Consider the following 19,128-nt stretch of genomic DNA (forward strand, 5'->3'; position numbering starts at 1 on the left):
TAGATAACGCATATATCAATTTTTGTGGTAAGAAAGGCTTCAAAATTAGTATATAGTACTTTCCGGCGGTGGGCGGCAGCCAGCTGGCCAGCTTGGTGATGCATTACGTTATGCACGCATAGATTGATAAGTACTAAAACACTTTTGTGGACCATATGTTCAAGATAATATAAATTCACCGCTAATATAGGCCGGTCGTTAGTCCCTACTGCGAGCCTTACCCTCGGCGTTTCTCCTACGAGATTATCGACCAATAATCCACTCAGTGAAGCTCGTTAAGTCGCAAGTACGCTATCATGGATGGAGAACCTGAGAAACTGGCGAGCAAGCCTTCTATACGGACGCCAATGTAGGTGAAAGGCATCAAAATATATCCATTCTCGACTGACACACTAATGAGGATAGCTCTAGATATTGGTTTCATACAATGGAGAAGCAGTTGACTGGCAAATTCAGTAGGCAAACGATTGAGTACTGCCAGGGGTTCGGAGGCAATGCCTACAAACCTGTTTTGAAGGACTCAATAGAGTGATTTAAGATAGGCCTAAAGGACGATATGATAATTGAAAGGGGACTCTCTCCATCAAGCATGCTGGAGGTTAAAACCCAACCAAACAGTGGACGAAAAGGGAGTACCCAAGAAAGCTGTTTTTGAAATCATCGAATACCAGGAAGGCATTGTGTAATATGGCTGCTCCAGATGGTGATTGAGAGTTACCGTGGCCTTCCGTCTGGTACAAGTAAAGTTGACAAGCTTCCATAGTCGAACAATAGCCATTTTCAGCGGCTATGACATGATAACTGCCTTTTTTCCAATTTTAGTCATGGACATGTAATTATTCATTACATATCCATCCGACAAGCTCCGTGATGTAAAGTTGACGCCTTGCAATTGGTCGATGTGGGATGGTTCTTCAAGTGGTTACAGTAGTTATAGAGCTGCATGGATGGAATAAAGACTCTTAAAGATTCCTACCTCATGTACTTCCCATATTTAGCGAACTATTCCATCAAATCAACAGGGTCCTATCATACAGCTTTGGTGGATCGAGAGAGCATCCACTAAAATGAAACTGAACACCGACACTGACGGCGAGGCTAGTCCTTCTCTTGGTGCTGGTTTTGGAGAGCAGAGAGAAGCCTCTAGTGGGAAGGTGCCGGAGAGGGAGAGAGAGAACAGAGGGGTGGACTCATCGTCCACATTCAAGGATTACAAACAAGTCATCCATGCCGCTCGTCGTCCTCTCCCCACGGAGACGGGCGATGGTAGCTACATCGAGGAGGAAGCAAGCAGTAGCATTTGGGCGGATCTTCGAAGCATGGGAATCAAGGATGCTAGTACCCTCGTGTCATTCCTCGAGAATAAAGTGACCAGACAGCCAATTGATGATAAGACGATGCTCATGGAGCGTGTTATTCAGGTTTGTATTCTCTGCGCGACTCAGCGAGGCCAATACTAATTATTCTTCCCTATCCAGCTTGTTAGCAAACTTCCAGATGAGTCTAAAAATCGAGTGAAGCTGACGAACTTGTTTCTCAACGAACTTTGGGATTCGCTCCCTCATCCACCGTTGGCGTAAGTATCGGGTGATATGGTCTATTGGCGGCATACCTTTGAGTCGTGACTGGGAGCTGAGATAGTCTAGATACGTTGGAGAGAAGTATGCGTACAGGAGTGCGGATGGATCTCATAATAATCCTACTCTTCCCTCTCTAGGAGCTGCCAATACGGAATATGCTCGCACAATCCGCCCAGAGACCACTAGGCCACCCAACCTCCCTGACCCAGGGTTGATCTTCGATAGCTTGTTTGCTCGCGATGAATTCAAACCCCATCCGAACAAAGTCTCGAGCATTTTCTTCACATGGGCCTCGTTGATTATCCACGGTGAGCACCTATATATGAGACAGACCTTACAGCTAGGGCTAACATTAACATAGATATTTTTCAAACAGACCAGAAAGATGAGAATAAAAATAAAACCTCATCCTATCTGGATCTATCCATTTTGTATGGAGACATTCAAGAAGAACAAAACATGATCCGGACATTCGAGGGTGGAAAGTTGAAACCCGATTGTTTTTCTGAACCACGGTTGCAGGCATTGCCAGCGGCTTGCGGGGTTATTTTGGTAATGTTGAATCGATTTCATAACTATGTTGTTGAGCAACTGGCTACTATCAACGAAAATGGCCGATTTACGAAACCTCAAGATAGCCAGCTTTCAGTGGATGAGGCCAAGAAGGCGTGGGCGATGTACGATAATGATCTGTTCCAAACAGGGAGGTTAATCACCTGCGGCTTATATATAAACATCACGCTGTACGACTACCTGCGAACTATTGTGAATCTCAACCGAACTAACAGTACCTGGTGCTTGGACCCTCGGGTCCGAATGGGGGAGCATGAGACGACTCCTTCCGGACTCGGCAATCAATGCTCGGTTGAATTTAACTTGTCATATCGCTGGCATAGCACAATAAGTCAGAAAGATGAAAAATGGACGGAAGAGGCATACGAGGAGCTGGTTGGGAAGGCTGGAAAAGATGCATCAGTGCAAGAGCTACTTGGTGCCCTGGGCGAGTATGGAAAGCGCCTTAACCCTGACCCAGCAAAACGCACATTCTCCCAGTTGAAACGGCAGGCTGATGGTACATTCAAAGACGAAGAGTTGGTTGCTATCCTAACTGATGCAATTGAGAATGTATCAGGATCCTTCGGTGCACGAAATGTACCCAAGGTATTGCGAGCGGTTGAGATATTGGGTATAGAACAGGCGCGACGATGGAATGTCGGGACCCTCAATGAGTTCCGCAAGTTCTTTGACCTGAAGCCCTATCGGAGTTTTGAAGAAATCAATTCTAATCCAGAAGTGGCGGATCAGCTGCGACACCTTTATGAAAAGCCTGACTATGTGGAGTTGTATCCAGGTATAGTGGCAGAAGAGGCCAAAGAGCCCATGGTCCCTGGGGTTGGTATTGCCCCTGGTTATACCATCTCGAGGGCTGTATTATCCGATGCTGTCGCACTGGTTCGAGGAGATCGATTTTATACTGTAGGTTTCTCTCAAACCCCATGGGAATGGATGGAACTGAATTCAGACTCTAGGCGGATTATAATGCCAGAAACCTGACAAACTGGGGCTTTACGGAATCCCACTATGACTTGGAAACCGATCAAGGCTGTATGTTCTATAAGCTAGCACTACGCGCGTTTCCCAATTGGTTCAAGCCCGATTCGATATATGCACACTACCCCATGACCGTACCTGCTGAGAATAAAGTCATTATGGAAAGCCTGGGGAGGGAATCGGATTATTCCTGGGATCGCCCTGCCTTTATATCCCCTAGGAAGGACATATTTTCATATCCTAATGTGCGGCACGTCCTCGGTGACCAGGATATCTTTCATGTTACTTGGGGCGAGGCCACTGGGTATGTTTTTGGCAATGGAGGGTACGACTTCATGCTCTCAGGAGATACTTCGTTCCATGCCAGCCAGCGTCGTACTATGGACAATTCTCTTTACATAGATCAATGGCATAAACATGTCAGAGAGTTTTATATCGCCATGACCGAGAAGTTGTTGAAGGATAAGTCGTGCAGGTTGGGACGGGCGAACCAAGTCGATATCACTCGCGAGTGAGTATTCAACTTGCATTTGCTTTTGCAGGAGGGCCTAACTGGAGTATCCAGCGTCGGAAACCTGGCACACGTTCACTTTGCTTCAAGCATATTCTCGCTCCCCCTCAAAACAGAGGAAAATCCTCATGGAATTTTCACTGAACACGAGATGTTCCAGATTATGGCTGTCATTTTTACGGCGATCTTTTTTGATGTCGATCCATCAAAGTCTTTTACCCTGCGACACAAAGCGCGAGCTGCAGCCCAGAAACTCGGCAAAATTGTCGAGGCTAATGTAAAGAAAACACAGAGCTCTGGGATCCTATCATCATTGTTTGACCCCTTCCGCGCCAATGGCTACCCACTCCAGGAGTACGGAATCCATATGATATGGCGCTTGTCGGAAACAGGGTTAGGTCCATCAGAGATTACCTACTCGCAGGTTCTTCCAACCGCGGTTGCAATGGTGCCCAACCAAGCACAAGTGTTCACGCAAATTATCGATTACTATCTATCGGATGCAGGCAAAAAGCACCTTGTTGCTATTAACCGCATTGCTAAGGAAGACTCCCCCAAATCCGATGAAATGCTATTACGATACTGCATGGAGGCTATTCGTCTTCATGGAACGTTCGGATCGTATCGTGAATCCAAAACCCACGTCACCCTGGAAGATCGGGGTCGGCGTTTGAACATCAAGCCGGGCGAAAAAGTGTTTATCAGTTTTGTAAGCTTCCATCCGTGCTTTTCGATATCTGAAGCTCTACTGATGATGTCCAGGTCGACGCTAACCGGGATCCTGATGCCTTCCCTGATCCCGATAGCGTCCGTCTCGATCGCCCCATGGAATCCTACATTCACTATGGTGTAGGCCCCCACACATGCCTGGGCAAAGAAGCCAGTAAGGTTGCTCTGACAGCCATGCTTCGTGTTGTCGGTGGCTTGGATAACCTTCGCCGTGCACCTGGACCCCAAGGCGAGTTAAAGAAGATTCCACGCCCAAACAACTTTTACAGTTATATGCTAGAGGATGAAACGAGCTTTTATGCATTCCCAATGAGTGAGTCTTGGCAAATTATCTATCTAGCAATATACGTATTAACTTGAAATTTGCAGCATTTAAAGTACATTTTGATGGTCCCATTCTCCGCTGATGAAGTTTTATCTTAGAGCTGACATATCACTGGTCCTGCCGTGTTTTCGGAATCCTCGCAAACCAAGATTGACATTGTATGATTAGACTGGTGTATCTACTGTTAGTATAAATTTCAGGTTTTGCAAGAGACGGCCCAGTTACAGTGCAATGGTGGCAAGAGGCTGCGATTAGGCCAAGTAGCGGACGTGCGCCTGGTCCCAGAGTATTCTTCCAGAATAGCTAGAAAGCCCCGAAAAGCCCCTCCTGGCATACAAAGCTCTCTGACTATACGAGAGCCAGCCTTCACAGGGAAATGAGAGAAAGATATTGGGACATCTTGGCCCAAATTCATGTCTTAGTAGCGAAACTAGACGCTACAATTGGCATTGCAGGCTTTTCGCCCTCTCTTACAGAGCAAATTCAGACACCTGATACTCGACCATCGATAGTTGAAGATGCTGCGGAAGAAGAATTTGTTTCTGGATACCAGGAGCACGTCCTTTCGGATAATGCATCACGACAATGTGCGAATGTCTCATTTCTCTCAAGTAACAAAATGACCGAAGATTTTGATACCTTTGGCTCCCCAAAAAGTGCCACGTCTCACATCGCTCGCGCATGTTCCATCATTTTATCAAAGCTTAAAGAGCCACGGAAAGGATGTCCCTATATTGACAATGTCTTCTTCAACCTTGGCTTTGAAAGAGAATGATAAGGAAGTTTAGGTCTAGATGTGCTCAGTCAAGGTCCAAGCTATCAAGGCTCTGGGAACTGCTTATTTACAATCTTACAAGACTATTGGGTTCGCCATTCAAGCAGTCTCAAATATTCGTGCGCACCGACGGTTCAGTCCTTCGAGTAGCACGGAGCCGATATTGGTATATTTACACTGGCTAGGCACTGTTCTTGCGGGGATGCTCAGCTGTTATTGATGGAACCAGAAGATACAGGGATGGAAGAGATGTTGAGAAGAGGAAAGAAGAAAAATATGAAGAGAAGAGGAAGAAAAAGACTACAAAGAGTGTATGTAATATGTTTACCTAGTAATCAGTCGTGAATACTCCAAAGAGATATCCGCCCAAGATAGGATATATCCGAATTGTGTATTATATGCATGCATAGTCATGTTATGCATATTATGCATATCAACGTGATTTCCACTACCCAGCCCCGAGGACCGAGATCGACCACAACACACGATGATGCAGTCTCCGAGGCTCAACAAGTCTTGCGACCAGTGTCGGAATCGTAAAGTCCGCTGTATTGGTACGCCATACGTCTACCACGTCCCATCGGCATCACTATTCCCAGTCCAGCGCTCACCTTACGCAGTCCCGTCCACCCCGCCCGGAAGACCTGTTACGTGCACCCACTGTCTAGTAAGTCTACCAAACAATCACTGTAGGGACGGGCATCTGACAGTCAATAGAAACGAAACGAGGCGTGTCAGTTCAGCAACCTGAAACGCAGGCTTCGCCTGAAGGGTAAGGCACGATACTACATGGGATAACCATGATCTACCATCTAACTACTTACAGATTCATCAACTCCCCAGAAAAGCCCAAGATCAGACTTCAGACCCTCATCAGATCTATTCATCGATCGGCTCATTCGAAACCCATCAGAGAGTGCTGCCCTTTACGATGAATTTTCCATCCTTAAAGTGAGCTCCCAGATGTGATTGATTTTGTTTACTAACCGGTCAAGGTTCATAATGATCGAGGTATGCACCATCCATGAGCGCAGGGATACAGTTCATACCGCTTACTAAGTCCAGTCCCAAGTTCAGGGCTTGCTTTTTTCTCTGAAAAGCGAGTAGACTCGTTGGTGAAAAGGCTAGGTCATACGCAGGTCAGGGACTTGGTCCACCAGATTGATAAAACAATCAGGACGCGTTTACTCGCGAGACCTGACAAAGACATATCGCTATACAGTCTGGCTAAAGTTCAAAATGAACTAGTGATTGATCCAGAGGCGGCATCTCATATTCAACGTAGGTTCAGATTTTGCACCGTTTACCTTTCTAACAGGTACAGGTTACTTCGATGTCCTTCATCCGATATATCCCTTTCTCGATCGGCAGTTGTTCGAGGAAAGAGCTAAGAGACCAGACTTGGTCCACGTTCTAGGAACAGACTACGCATACTGCGGACTGTACTACGCTGTATTGGCTCTCGGCTGTCAATACAATGGCTTTAGCTCGTTTATTCCCGACGATAGCCATGCGTGGAAGCTCTTTCAAGTCGCTCTTACCCGCCTAGACCGTATCATTATGAGCACCGAATCTCTATCAAATCTTCAGGTAGGTCGAACACCGTGATTTAATGGTCGTTATTAATCGTTTATAGGCATTAACCGCAATGGTATGTTAATTGTCCACGGTTGTGTATACAAGCTAAGTCTGTAGGCTATTTTTGCGACAAACACGTTTAGCCTTCAACTAGATCAAACCTTGATAGCTGAGGCTGGTCGCATGGTACTTGCACTACGCTACCACAAGTCGATCGTCAGCGAGGATTCGACATTATGCCACCGAACCTTTTGGGTGATATACCACCTCGAGAAGCGGTACTCTTTCCAGGCCAGGAGCAACTCGGTACGTCTTCCCTCTAATAAAAGAATTGTTCTGACAGGGACAGGTGATTGCGGACTACGATATCGGGTGCCCAATTCCAAATACTCCAGAATCAGTTCTTGGAGAGTACAACTGGCTTGTCTCTTCTGTCCGGTTCGGCCGCATTCTGGCCGTCGCTTACGCCTCTCTGTTCTCAATTTCCGCATCCACCCAACCCGACGACACAATCCTAGCAGCAGTCGACCATGTTCATACATTGCTCGAGGAATGGCGGCTATCTATCCCGCTGGATTTTAGGCCAAAAGAGCCACTCCAACGAAGTCGTCTGATTGATGGCGCATTCAAGGAGATAGCGCTACGAACACACTACTACTATTACCATATAATCATCGCATTAGAACGACTTACTCTCCACGTCAGTCGCGACATTGCAAGAAGCGAGAACAGCATGAGGGCACTACTCAAAACCGCGAGGGAAGCCATCAACCTAACGCGATACATTGACGTGGAACCCTACACACCAGTATTGTACGCAAACCCCCAGGATTCAAGAACGTGATTAACTCTCGTAGTATACTCGCAATCATACCTCTCTCCGCTTTATTTATCCTATTCGACTTTGTTGTCCACCATCCAACCGACCCAGACACACGCGGGCATTTAACCCTTCTTGACATCGTGACCGGGCACTTTAGCCAGCTAGACCATGCCTCGAATGGAGCAATCAAGTCCAGCTACCTCTCTGGGTTCTCCCACATGGCTCGACAGTACGTGCAAAGCGTACCTAAACGGCCAGTTGGTGATACGGAACCAAGCGAGCCTAGGGATAGCCAACCATCGGCTGATATTCCAATTCCTTCACATGACGCCTCAAACGACGCTCTAATGGCTCTAAACGACCCCACGCTAATGGAAGGGCTAGATTACGGGAGTCTGGACAGTCTCTACTTTCTAACGCCGGATAGTAACTGGACGGCGGGGATTTCCTCTCTTGCTGAATTCGACCCGAGGGAGTATTATGGATCTATCTTCTTATGACGAGATAAATGTGCGTTCGGGCATCGGATTCTGGGTACTACTTGTATATGGGGGCCATTCAGCCTGGTGGATCTTGCCTCGGATCTTAACTATTATAGCAGCATATCATTGGCTAATTCCTAGGGCTTGGCATGCCATTACCTTTCATTGCTGACTTAGTTCGGTGCTCGGTGGTTTGCTCGGCTGTGCTGCCAACTTGTGTATAGCCTCCCGCTCGGTGCTCGGACATATCCACCCACATCTATGAAGTAATAAATGCCGTAACTAATGAGACCATAATTCATACCTAAACCCCAGGATGCTTCAATCAACACAACACCATTCCACAAGCAACCATGGCCCTCACACCACACCAAGTCCTCTCAATCGTGCTAATAATCTACTACACTCCCTGGCTCGTCCCCACATCCTTCCTCCTCCACCGACACGGCATAGGCAGAGCATGGGGCTGGCTGTACCTCTTCATTTTCGCGGCCTTCCGAATCGCCGGTGCAAGTCTCCAATTTGCCTCAGACTTCAGTGAAAGCAATGGATTACGACGGGCCGCGTCAACGCTCGCGTCTATCGGCGTCATGACCCTTCTACTAGCCATGTTGGAGGTTATTGAGAATGTGTACGCCGCCATAGCGAATAGTACTTAATCGAGGGAAACTAACAGACCTAGGAAATCAACCTTCGCCTCCGACCCTATTCACTCTCGCATCTGGACCCTCCTCCACCTTTCGCAATATGCCGCTTTCATCCTCAGCATCATCTACACGTTTACCAGCCACAAAGACCTAAGTCATGCCGCCGCGATAATTGTAGCATGTCTATTCGCTTGTCAAGTTGTGGTTTCCGTTGTCTTTTATATCCGGCTTCTCTCGGACCCAACCCGCGATAACCACCAGCCTGGGAATGAAGATAAATACCACGACAACGTCAATGCGAACAAGAAGACGACCTTTATACTTCTCTTCGCCCTATTCAGCACACCATTCCTAACAGTCCGGGTAATTTACATGCTCCTGTCAACATTCGCAAACAATGCATCTTTCAAAGGGAGAGACCTAGATGGTGATGGAAACGCGGATACACCCGCCAACGTGTATGTTGTTGCATTCATGCAATATCTGATGGAGTCCATCGTCTTTGCGCTATTTATGTACGCGGGGGTTGTCATGCCGTCATTACGAAAGGCAAAAGAGATAGAGAAGGAGAAGAAGAATAAGCTGTTGAACTGCCAGGAAAGAAATGAAAGGGTATAGATTGGGATTATACTATATTGTAGATTTAGCAAAATGCTCCAGCTATTGGGACACATGTGGTTTAAACATCAGATAGCATCAGTGGTGAAAATGGAACATACTAAAGTATTAAAGATTGTTATAGACAAGAAGAAAGAGAATGATACTGTTAAAGAGGGCTTGGAGCTTTTGAAGGTTTGAGGTCACCCCATCAAGCAGAATCAGAGGAAGGTATGTCTGCTCAAACCGCACCCGAGAGGAAGGTTCAGTTACAACTGCAAAGCACTATGGACGAAGAGTTAGTCGGGCTTGTGGGTGTGGTGGGTTTGAGGATACGTCCATTCTAGCCGAGAAGTAGGTGAAAATTGCATAGGTTCGCTTGATGGGCATAACTAGGCCTCGAAATGGGACCGCAAGGACCGCAAACCAAACCGGACCAGACCGTTGTGGTCCGGTCTTTGGTGCGACACCTAAGGACCGCAGTGCGGTCCTTGGATTTTTAGGACCGCACCACAGTGGTCCAGTTAAGACCGGCGGTCCTACAAACAGGACAAACATAGAAATTCTGTGATATGCATATTTTATGCAAATCTATCTGTATTTTCAAGTATTTTGCTTACGGATTAGTTGAAATATTAGATGAATACTCATGTAGATATCATATAAGCAAATTTTAGATTAAAATGGGGGTTTTTTTTTTATTCGTTGGTCTGTTAGATTGATAACTATTCATACACAAAATCTTCACGTCTCAAGCGCTTTGGAAGCCGCCCTGATGAGCGCCTCTGAGTACTACTATCACCTTGCAGGTAGCTATTATCAGGTAGAGGAATCTCATCAGCTTCATCTAATCCAAGTAAAGGACCCGACTCATCTGATATAGCTTCAGCCCTTCTCTTCCCAAGTGCACGCTCACTAGGAGGATGAATAACTTGAGATGTGGCTCCAGCAGAAGATAGTTCATCCTCATCATCACTAATTGGGTTAAATTCATCCTGTTTTTTCCAAGCATCTTTTTCCTCCTTTGCTGCTTGTGTTTCTTGAGTAGTAAAGTACTCTTCCATTAGGGAAAGCTGCTTGGATTCCATATTGAACTTTGTTGTACACATAAACAACATCAGCTCTTTGATTGTTTTCGGTTTTAGTGATCCCCGGCGGTAGTGGCAGATGTCCCGAGCAGAATTGAATAACCGCTCAACACCAGAACCACTGGCTGGTGTTGTAAGAACATCTCGGGCAACGCTTGCCAGGATGGGGTATTCATGTTGGTGATCTCTCCAGTACACCCGTGGATTCACAATTTGAGTACCTATAGATGTTAATATCAGGGAAGGAAGATATAGAGGATAAGCTTACCACTTCCAAGATACCGTGAAAGCTCATCATTAGCAGTTGTTTGTGGCTGTAGAGATGCGGCTGATGTCACAAGGATATCTACATCAGAGATACCCTCTGCTGAAGACCGGGCAGCTGATATAGACTGTGTCTCTGAATAGCGCTGCTGGTAAGGTTGAATGTAAGCCTCAAGGGCCTTCCGGTATCGTGGCTGCCAGTTTGGCTCCCAGTCCTTTGTTGAAAAGAATTCTAGCTTGTTCTGTGGCGCTAAGATAGTCCCAATTGCATAGAGACCACCCTCAATCTCATCAGTCTTCCTATAATATTCTGAGAGCTTTACCTCTGCAGCCTTTAATGCTGACAGCATCACCTTCTTCCAGCCAACCTTCTTTTGCGCCAGTTGTGCCCTAGATTTCTCAAGATGAGTGAATAAGGTGTTGTAGATTGCAAAGACACTATGGATAGTGACCTCAGTAGTCTTCGAGAGAGAGGTTGTAAATTTAAAAAAAGGTTGGGTGATTGATAAAAGATAGTCAATTTGTCGCCATTTATCCCTATCTAGCTTTAGATCAGGATGGCCGTATTCAGAGCAGTACTCATCAAAAGTAGACTGAAGTCGTTTGGCCCGCCGAAGCATGAGATATGTTGAATTCCAGCGTGTCTGGACATCTTGTATAGGAACAAGCTTAGGTTCTTGTGTCTGAAGATCCATGAAATTCTCTCGTCGCTGGGGGCTTTTATTGACAAAGACTGCTAGCCGTCGAACCTAAAAAATTATTAGAGATTAGAAATTAGGATTATAGAAGAGATAGATTCATACCTTATTTAGAGTATTCACAATCTCTCTGTTCTCTTGCTGGGCCCCATTCCTTCTCTCAGTCCATTCCATCTCTTCTCTATCATTACATGGGTTTGCTTCCATCTCACCAAGTAGCTCCTTTAAACTTAGTTGGATGACATGTGCGATACATGGCATGCAAATAATTGGTATATAGTTAGGTAGCTCAAGAGATGTAAGGGACTGTTGCAGGCTATCCATCAATGTAGAGTTATTAGACGCATTATCAGTGGTAGCCGTTAATACTCGATCAGTAATGTGATACTTCTCAAGAAGGTCAAACAGAACAGTGCTCAGATAAGACCCAGTATGTGAGCCATGTAGGGGTTCAAAGCCAAGTAATATCTCGCGATAATTCCAATCTTTATCAAGAAAATAGCCTGTTACTGCCATAAAGGCCTGGCGAAAGGGTGAGGTCCAGCAATCCAGTGCAATAGAGAGCTTAGCGCCCTCTGGGAGCTTCTGAATCAGAGTATGTTGACGCTCTTCAACCAATTCTTGAAGATTCCGGCGGACCGTGTACGCAGAAGGGATTTCAGGAAAGGATGGAGCAAGCCGGGCCATTTCAATGAGGGCATGAAATTCTGGATGCTCAACAAGTTGAAAGGGTAGACGTGAGGCTGTTATGAAGGTAATTATCCTCTCCATCCATGCTTGTTGAGTGAAAGATGCTTTTTGAAGAGCTCGGTGTGCCTAATAAGGAGTTTTAGTAAGATAAGTAGAGGTTCAGATGAAAGATAGAGATATCTATACCCCATTATTTATCAGCCTTCGAATATCCTGCGATTGGGGTGCCAATTTCTGACAGTTGATCCCTTGTGAATAGTGTCTGTTCATAGTAGATGTTCCACGGTGGCGGTCAGCAGGATGGGCAAGGATATGGTCACATTTCTTACACATAACCTTAGGGGATCCATCCTGGATAGCAACTACTTGATGGAAGTAGTCCCAGGACTCTGCATGGTGTTTACCCTTGAAGATATTCCGTTTCATCTCACTTCCATACTCAGTCTTCAACCACCATGTGACAAAGTCATCATTCACCATCTCTGTCCAAAGGATATAGATCTTCTTCTTTGCAGGACCAACGCGTTCCAGTGTCTCAGGAATAGGAGGCGGAGGCACTGGCTGTGTGAAATTAGTGCTAGAGCTGGGATTTGGCATGTTTGGGCTGTGCAAAGGGTTGAATGACCCATCAGATGGAAGGAAGCAGGGGCTATCCAACAGGTTTTCCTCCAAAAATGATGAGGAATAGTGCTCAGAGAACTGAGAGGCCTGGCTCTGTGACATTGTGATGAATTATGATAGGAAGGGGAGTGTGTAGAAGAGACTTAATAGAGTTTTTTTAACCAGAAGAAATAGTTGGTTGCTAATAGAGTTGCATTCAGAGCAGTTTGGCACAGATTAAGCTGCAAAAGCCGCATTTAGTGACACACTAAACCAACTGCGGTTAAAGTTGGATAGGATTGGAATCAGATTCTCCAAAGTCCAAGCCACCTTGTAATCTGTGACAATAACTAATAACACACAGCATCATCAAGCATTGAATACAATTAATATTCCATTTATATTAATATCATCTATATCAGTCTCATTCCGCTATCAACCATCTCCGAAGCAAAAATAGCCATATATTTATATACATTCCGAAGTTGCACAGCAATTCATATTTACTCCGTAATGTCTACCCATGTATATATATATATATATATACCCAGCAGCCTGTAGTATATGAGATGAACTGGTCTGTAGGCTGCTGAATGCTGATGAAATCCATATCTAACGGCAACCTATAACTGAAAGGCATTGCGTTGTATATTGATCATTAAATCCAACTGTAGTTTGGTAAAAAATTATTGTATAACTCCAAGAAATTGGCAAAATACTATTTACCTCTGTATGATTACAGGAGATTTTGATATACAAACCAAGACAGTATTTAATAATGGTAAAAAATCAGATGAATCAGCAAATTATCCAGCCGAAAAAGGAAAGTCTTGGCAATTTTATGCAATTGCGGTCCCCCGCGGTCAAGACCGCAAGGGACCGCAAGGGACCATGGTCCGGTCCGGTCCTGACATTTCAGGACCGCAAGACCGCGTGGTCCGGTCCTTGGTCGCCGACTATAGGACCGGGACCGCACCATTTCGAGGCCTAGGCATAACATTCCATTGACCTTGAAATGGTCAGGCTGTCACAAGCTGGCTTCCCTCGTATCGTACCTAGGGCTCTAGTTAGTTGTATTTCGAGACAGGACACTTACCCTAAGTGTCTTCCAAGTAATCGTATGCTCAATGACCATCTGGGTCCGGTTCAGTAAGTCGTATGCGTCAATGGGTATATCGCCCCCTCCAGGCTCCGTAAGATAATCAACAAGTAGAAACAGTAAAGGTAACAAATAGAGAAACAAGGCCAACCGAGCACGTATGCTGGGTTGTTGGTTAAGTGCGGACGAGTCAGAAACTAGAAGGTAACCAATGCTTGATTAACTAGGTTGATTGCGAAGAACTAAACTAGGTGCATGAATGAGTGTTCTTATATATCTTGTCCAGTATACTCCCCCATCTACTCCTTAGGGAGTATATCCTGAGTCGATCCAATCAGGTTGTGCCTGGGTGTATACTCCTTCAGCTACTCCTTCTGGGGTATATCAGGAGTGTCAGAATATAGAGGTTCCTTACCGAACAATACCAACTGATGCCTGATTGATGCCTTGCTGATATCATATGGCGCAAAGCAGCGTATTTACTCTGCTATTACTGCTTTTGAAACCGCACAATCGCTTAGTATACTCTATAAGGTATTTACGGTCTTATATAGGATCCTAGATAGCACACTTTTGCAAGAATTAGAGACCTCAACCATATACGCTTGATACGTACTTTCAACCCTGACTAAGCCACATTTCCGACAGTTGGTTATTGAAACGGATAAACCAATAAGGTCCAAGGAATAGATGGTCCTGGGCGCAATGCACTCTGCTGGGCGGCCGCTCGAGGTAAGGAAGCTGCGTTTCAGCTGCTGTTGCAAACCCGCGGGATGGGATGGGACAATTCAGACTATATGGGAAGAACTGCATTATTCCATGCCGCTGTTAGGGGTTATGAGGGCTTCTTCCAACAACTCCGAATGCAGGGCAGTGATATTCATCGACAAGATCGATTTGGGCTGACCCCTTGTTTGTGGCCGTCCTACTCGGCCATAAAAATTTGGTCCAGCAAATACTTAGCCATAAACCGCTTGCACAGAAGCCTCGGGACCGGTTTGGCAGGAGTCTGTCGTGGTGGATGCAAGAAACGGGCAATACCTGGATGCGAGACTTCCTGGTTGAATACGGTATGCAGCTGGGAGATGCACATGACCAGTTGCATCACATATTTCTAAGAGAGGCGTCGGTAGCTTGTGATGTCTGTACACTCCCCTTTTCTCGAGAAGACCGAGGTGTTGAATGTGGTTCTGGATGCGCGAAGTACAGAATCTGCCATGCTTGCTGTCACTTTGGCGCAAATATGGACTTTGCGAAGATGGAGTGGCACGGCAGGTCCGCAAAGCCTAGGCCAAAACGCGCCAAATCCGCAATGGCGTTAATTCGGATCCAATGGGCCAGAATCCGAAGCAGCTGCAATTATACATGCAAGATCTGCAGCGGCGTGGATAGTCTGAATGGAATCTTCGTTTGTGCAGTATTCTGAGAAGTCGCCTTGCCAAGCCATATCGATATTATGATGGTGAGTCTACATGATATGAGGATTAAACCGGAGATAATTTCATACGAGGTGCCCCGAAAACCTGCGATTGGAGGAAAAGGGGGTCTTGTTTGTCCAAGTGTATCTATACAAATGCTTTCAAAATGATGCTAGGTGTCTATTATTCATTGAAATGAAAATCAGTGGGAGATTAACGATAAGAGCCAGTGACTACTGTAATTCTGCAGTGCGTACAGTGGACTGGAAGCGAGTTGTGACCAAAATATTTTATTTTTTTAGAAATTAGATTGCAGCTCTTAGTATAGGCTGCTGCTGTTCCCGCAGCATATCTTTGCACCCTTTATCTCATGCGAATCTGCACAGTCAGACTCCTCTGTACGACAAGGCATAAAAAGTCGCACATCAGGCCTGCTGTTTCCATCTCAAAACAGAGAACTCCACCAAGTTCAATGCTCACTTCACTTACAAGGTTATAGGCTCACTCACGAGCGTAGCGAGTGAGCGAGGCAAAAACGAAAAAAACATACAACAGCCGGGATTCGCTGGTGGTCACCCACCCAACTACTAACCGGCCGGCGTGTGGCTTAAGTACGGCTGAGCGGACGGGAAGCCCTGTTCTCCACACCCTATGGTCGTATGTACCAGCCATTTAGTATAAGAGAATAGTGTATGAGGTAAAACTGGGTTTGTGAGCCTATGCATGCATGCTAGTGGTTGCTATGCCAAGATTTATACTCCATAACCAATGCTGGATGATAACCGACGTCAGTCTTGGCAGCACCCCAACAAAAAATAAACCTCAACTTTGACTACCAATCGATAATGTTCTATGAGGGTATTATAGCTGAAATTTATATTGGCTTATAGGTCAGAGAAGTAACACTCAAATAATATCAAGTTTATCTCTATGCCCCTTATTTAGGTAATCACCGTATCAGACCACCGTCGGCCACGGCAAGGACCCGAGACCGAGCCCCATTCCTGAAGCAGCCCTATAAAAAGCCAGAATAACGGGCAACAACTCCACTGTCGGTGTCAAACCGCAAGACACGCCGAAGGAAGGAAACTTTCCGAAACAAACAGACTATTAATCGACAAGGGCTTTCGAGGATTATATATGGGGATGTATTTAATCACGCCATCTGCTCCCGGGATGAAGCCATCTCTATGCACGCTCATTGCCTAAGCTTAATTGTATCTACACTCATATCTATACATTATTCTTGTCGCAATGGCTATTGCTACTACAAGCCCCACAGAGAATATCCCCCCGCGTCTCCTTCTCATCAGTGTTCCCCGCACTGCCTCCAACCTCCTCCTGAAGATCCTTGACATCCACAACCAGTCCAATGTCCTCACCAACCAAAAAGGCGGCTACTTCTTCTATGATGCTTTCATGACTGCCTCTCGCGATGGCCATATTAATAAATCCATCGACCAATGGACCGACCTCGAGAAGGCGGAGGTCTGCAACGCCTTTCAGCAATGCCTGAACACCCTGGAAGAATACAGCGCTCAAGCTCAGCGCGATAACAAGGTCATGTTCGCAAAGGAGCATGCGTTTTGGCTTGTCAATCCAGCCGCCATGCACAGTGACTCGCCGTCTGCAAAAGGTGATACCTTCAATCGCTTCCGTCTTAGCCTCCCAGGTACCTATGGGTCGGAGCAGCATTTTTCGCGAAACAACCAGACTGTTCTCCCAGATGAGTACTTGCGCACTTGGCGACTTGCCTTTCTTATCCGGCATCCGGCACTCGCATGGCCGTCGATGTATAGAGCTATGGTGAAAATCTCAAAGTTGGGATTCCTCGACGATGACGGCGTCAAGGGAGCCTCACTATCAAACATGACGCTAACGTGGACGCGCAAGCTCTTCGACTGGTGTCTTGAGCAGCCAGATGAGCCGACTGTGCCATTGGTCATTGATGCCCATGACGTCATTCATAACCCGGATTCTGTGCTGCGCTTCTGCGAAGCAGCAGGGCTGGACACAGATGCTATTCAATTCGAGTGGGGTGGGGAGAATGACAGGAAAAAGTCGGATACTTGGGTGCCTAGTGATCCCACTGGTATGCATCAACAGACGGCGCATATTATGCTGTCAACGTTGGAAGCGTCAAAGGGAATTGTCAAGGATAAGGCACCTGCTATAGTGGATATTGAAGCTGAGGCAGAGAAATGGAGAAGTGAGTTTGGGAATGAGGTTGCAGGGCTTATTGAAAAAGCAGTTTGGGATGCGATGCCGGATTATGAGCATTTGAGGGAGAGGAGAGTGCGGGCGTGATTTTGTTGAATCATTCTTTGTAAATAGTGTATAATTGTAATGGTTTTCTGTTACTCCTCTCCCAGCTTTCTGATACAGATACCACGCCTTGGACCACTCACTGAGTATGCGCAGAGTATTCTGGGAGCTCCTGGATTTCCTGAAAAAAATCACAAGGCAGGGCATATCTCAGCGTGACGAAATGAATGGCTATAAAATGAGCTCTTTACAACCCTATGTCCGAACTCAATCATTGGAAGCCGTCATACTCTACCGCCACCTCCCTCCTAAATCCACTGGCCGGTGTTAGAAGTCGTAACTTCAAAAACAAGGGTAATGAATGACCACATCATCAAAATTTCTTCGTCCTCCTACGGATAGCTGAGATCCATGAGAAGTCTATCTTGCGTCTTTGGGCAAATACTATTCAAGATGACGTGAAAAAAGCTCTGGATGATAGTAATGCTACCATAGTCATGTGTGTGTTGGGTTATCGCGGAATCTGATATATCAACCTCACCTTTGTGGCCTTTGTCATATTGCAGGTACCTACAATTAGACTGCGGCATAACCGCGGTTATAGTTATCAACCTATGCCCATGGCCGCAATTTTGCGGGTACCCGCAAGATGGCCGCACTAGCATAATCATCGCTTGTTCAACTACTTCGAGACCCATGTGACACTTATGTAGCTGACAAGCCCTTAGTTTCCACCTTCAAATACGCATGCTCCAGTTTTCCTAGTACTCGGGAATAGGAGGTTCCATTTCTTTATATTGTCTAGACATCAAGGAGTAAATAAGTCGTAGTGGCCTGTAATGCTAACATTTTATGGCAGATGGCTGGTGTGTAGTGAGAATATATATTCTTATATTGATGAAGTATATCTATTTTCTGCCGAAGGCCTTCCACACTCACTAGATCTACTTTGACAAACTATTATAGCACTAGAAGAGTATGGGATAATATAGAAGAGCTTGAATTATCAATATATTAAGTCAGAATAATACATTTACTTATAATTTTAGCGAGTAATTCATGTTCGAACTTTCAATGTGGCGGCGTGGTGATTTTTGAATTAGAGACTGGCCATGATGCGGCTATAGTGAGGGTACCTGCAGGTACCCTCACTATAGCCGCACTAGCTTCGCTAGTAATCCAATTAACATCAAGTATAGGTTTCTAATATGCGATGTCCTCACAATCTTGATTAGTGGGGAAATTTCTGTGAGTCTCTTTCTCTAACTGTGTTTTCTTGAGGGCGAAAGACTTCTAATATATTGGAATATACTATAATGTCTAGGTCTCAAATGTGACGACTCATATATGACGGCTCAACACTGCAGCAATGAATGATACATCGCAAATGCTGCTACTCAACCATGTC

At 45.7% G+C, this 19,128-nt stretch overlaps 7 protein-coding genes across 7 annotated transcripts, besides 1 other annotated feature; 6 read left to right on the forward strand and 1 right to left on the reverse strand.

Moving 5' to 3' along the window:
• Positions 1–1,067: 1,067 nt before the first annotated feature.
• On the forward strand, positions 1,068–5,126 carry EURHEDRAFT_550527 (peroxidase/cytochrome P450 family protein; the record flags this gene model as incomplete). The annotated part of the gene is made up of 9 exons (XM_040787520.1): positions 1,068–1,154; positions 1,209–1,421; positions 1,479–1,576; positions 1,647–1,888; positions 1,942–3,056; positions 3,110–3,642; positions 3,697–4,351; positions 4,405–4,684; positions 4,741–5,126. 9 exons carry the CDS (start codon positions 1,068–1,070, stop codon positions 4,776–4,778), a joined length of 3,261 nt encoding a protein of 1,086 aa, XP_040634021.1. The 3' UTR covers positions 4,779–5,126.
• An 832-nt stretch (positions 5,127–5,958) lies between these two features.
• Positions 5,959–8,372, forward strand: EURHEDRAFT_382087 (uncharacterized protein; the record flags this gene model as incomplete). The annotated part of the gene is made up of 9 exons (XM_040779492.1): positions 5,959–6,138; positions 6,189–6,243; positions 6,298–6,422; positions 6,467–6,482; positions 6,796–7,061; positions 7,108–7,122; positions 7,167–7,355; positions 7,399–7,862; positions 7,907–8,372. 9 exons carry the CDS (start codon positions 5,959–5,961, stop codon positions 8,370–8,372), a joined length of 1,776 nt encoding a protein of 591 aa, XP_040634022.1.
• Positions 8,373–8,707: 335 nt separating this feature from the next.
• EURHEDRAFT_382088 (uncharacterized protein) lies at positions 8,708–9,619 on the forward strand (the record flags this gene model as incomplete). The annotated part of the gene is made up of 2 exons (XM_040779493.1): positions 8,708–8,985; positions 9,037–9,619. 2 exons carry the CDS (start codon positions 8,708–8,710, stop codon positions 9,617–9,619), a joined length of 861 nt encoding a protein of 286 aa, XP_040634023.1.
• Positions 9,620–10,323: 704 nt separating this feature from the next.
• EURHEDRAFT_467428 (uncharacterized protein) lies at positions 10,324–10,932 on the reverse strand (the record flags this gene model as incomplete). Its single annotated transcript, XM_040785180.1, has 2 exons — positions 10,324–10,431; positions 10,531–10,932. Coding segments are annotated over 2 exons (510 nt in total), but the record flags the coding sequence as incomplete, so codon positions are not given.
• A 2,506-nt stretch (positions 10,933–13,438) lies between these two features.
• EURHEDRAFT_417567 (uncharacterized protein) lies at positions 13,439–13,929 on the forward strand (the record flags this gene model as incomplete). Its single annotated transcript, XM_040783232.1, has 1 exon — positions 13,439–13,929. Exon 1 carries the CDS (start codon positions 13,717–13,719, stop codon positions 13,927–13,929), a length of 213 nt encoding a protein of 70 aa, XP_040634025.1. The 5' UTR covers positions 13,439–13,716.
• A 592-nt stretch (positions 13,930–14,521) lies between these two features.
• EURHEDRAFT_550533 (uncharacterized protein) lies at positions 14,522–15,295 on the forward strand. Its single transcript, XM_040787521.1, has one exon. The coding sequence runs from the start codon at positions 14,811–14,813 to the stop codon at positions 15,153–15,155; it is 345 nt and encodes a 114-aa protein (XP_040634026.1). The 5' UTR covers positions 14,522–14,810; the 3' UTR covers positions 15,156–15,295.
• A 661-nt stretch (positions 15,296–15,956) lies between these two features.
• Positions 15,957–16,127: a sequence feature (Protein overlapping with rRNA (EURHEDRAFT_510925, EYE90337.1) was converted to a misc_feature.).
• Positions 16,128–16,514: 387 nt separating this feature from the next.
• Positions 16,515–18,086, forward strand: EURHEDRAFT_417568 (uncharacterized protein). Its single transcript, XM_040783233.1, has one exon. The coding sequence runs from the start codon at positions 16,710–16,712 to the stop codon at positions 17,760–17,762; it is 1,053 nt and encodes a 350-aa protein (XP_040634028.1). The 5' UTR covers positions 16,515–16,709; the 3' UTR covers positions 17,763–18,086.
• Positions 18,087–19,128: the final 1,042 nt, after the last annotated feature.

This window comes from Aspergillus ruber (assembly GCF_000600275.1).
Source record: "Aspergillus ruber CBS 135680 unplaced genomic scaffold scaffold00052, whole genome shotgun sequence".
NCBI classification, from domain to species: Eukaryota; Fungi; Ascomycota; class Eurotiomycetes; order Eurotiales; family Aspergillaceae; genus Aspergillus; species Aspergillus ruber.

Bases quoted from the DNA above. Each gene is read 5' to 3' on its own strand.
- EURHEDRAFT_550533 (XM_040787521.1), top strand. From the start codon at position 14,811: ATGGGATGGGACAATTCAGACTATATGGGAAGAACTGCATTATTCCAT.
- EURHEDRAFT_417568 (XM_040783233.1), top strand. From the start codon at position 16,710: ATGGCTATTGCTACTACAAGCCCCACAGAGAATATCCCCCCGCGTCTC.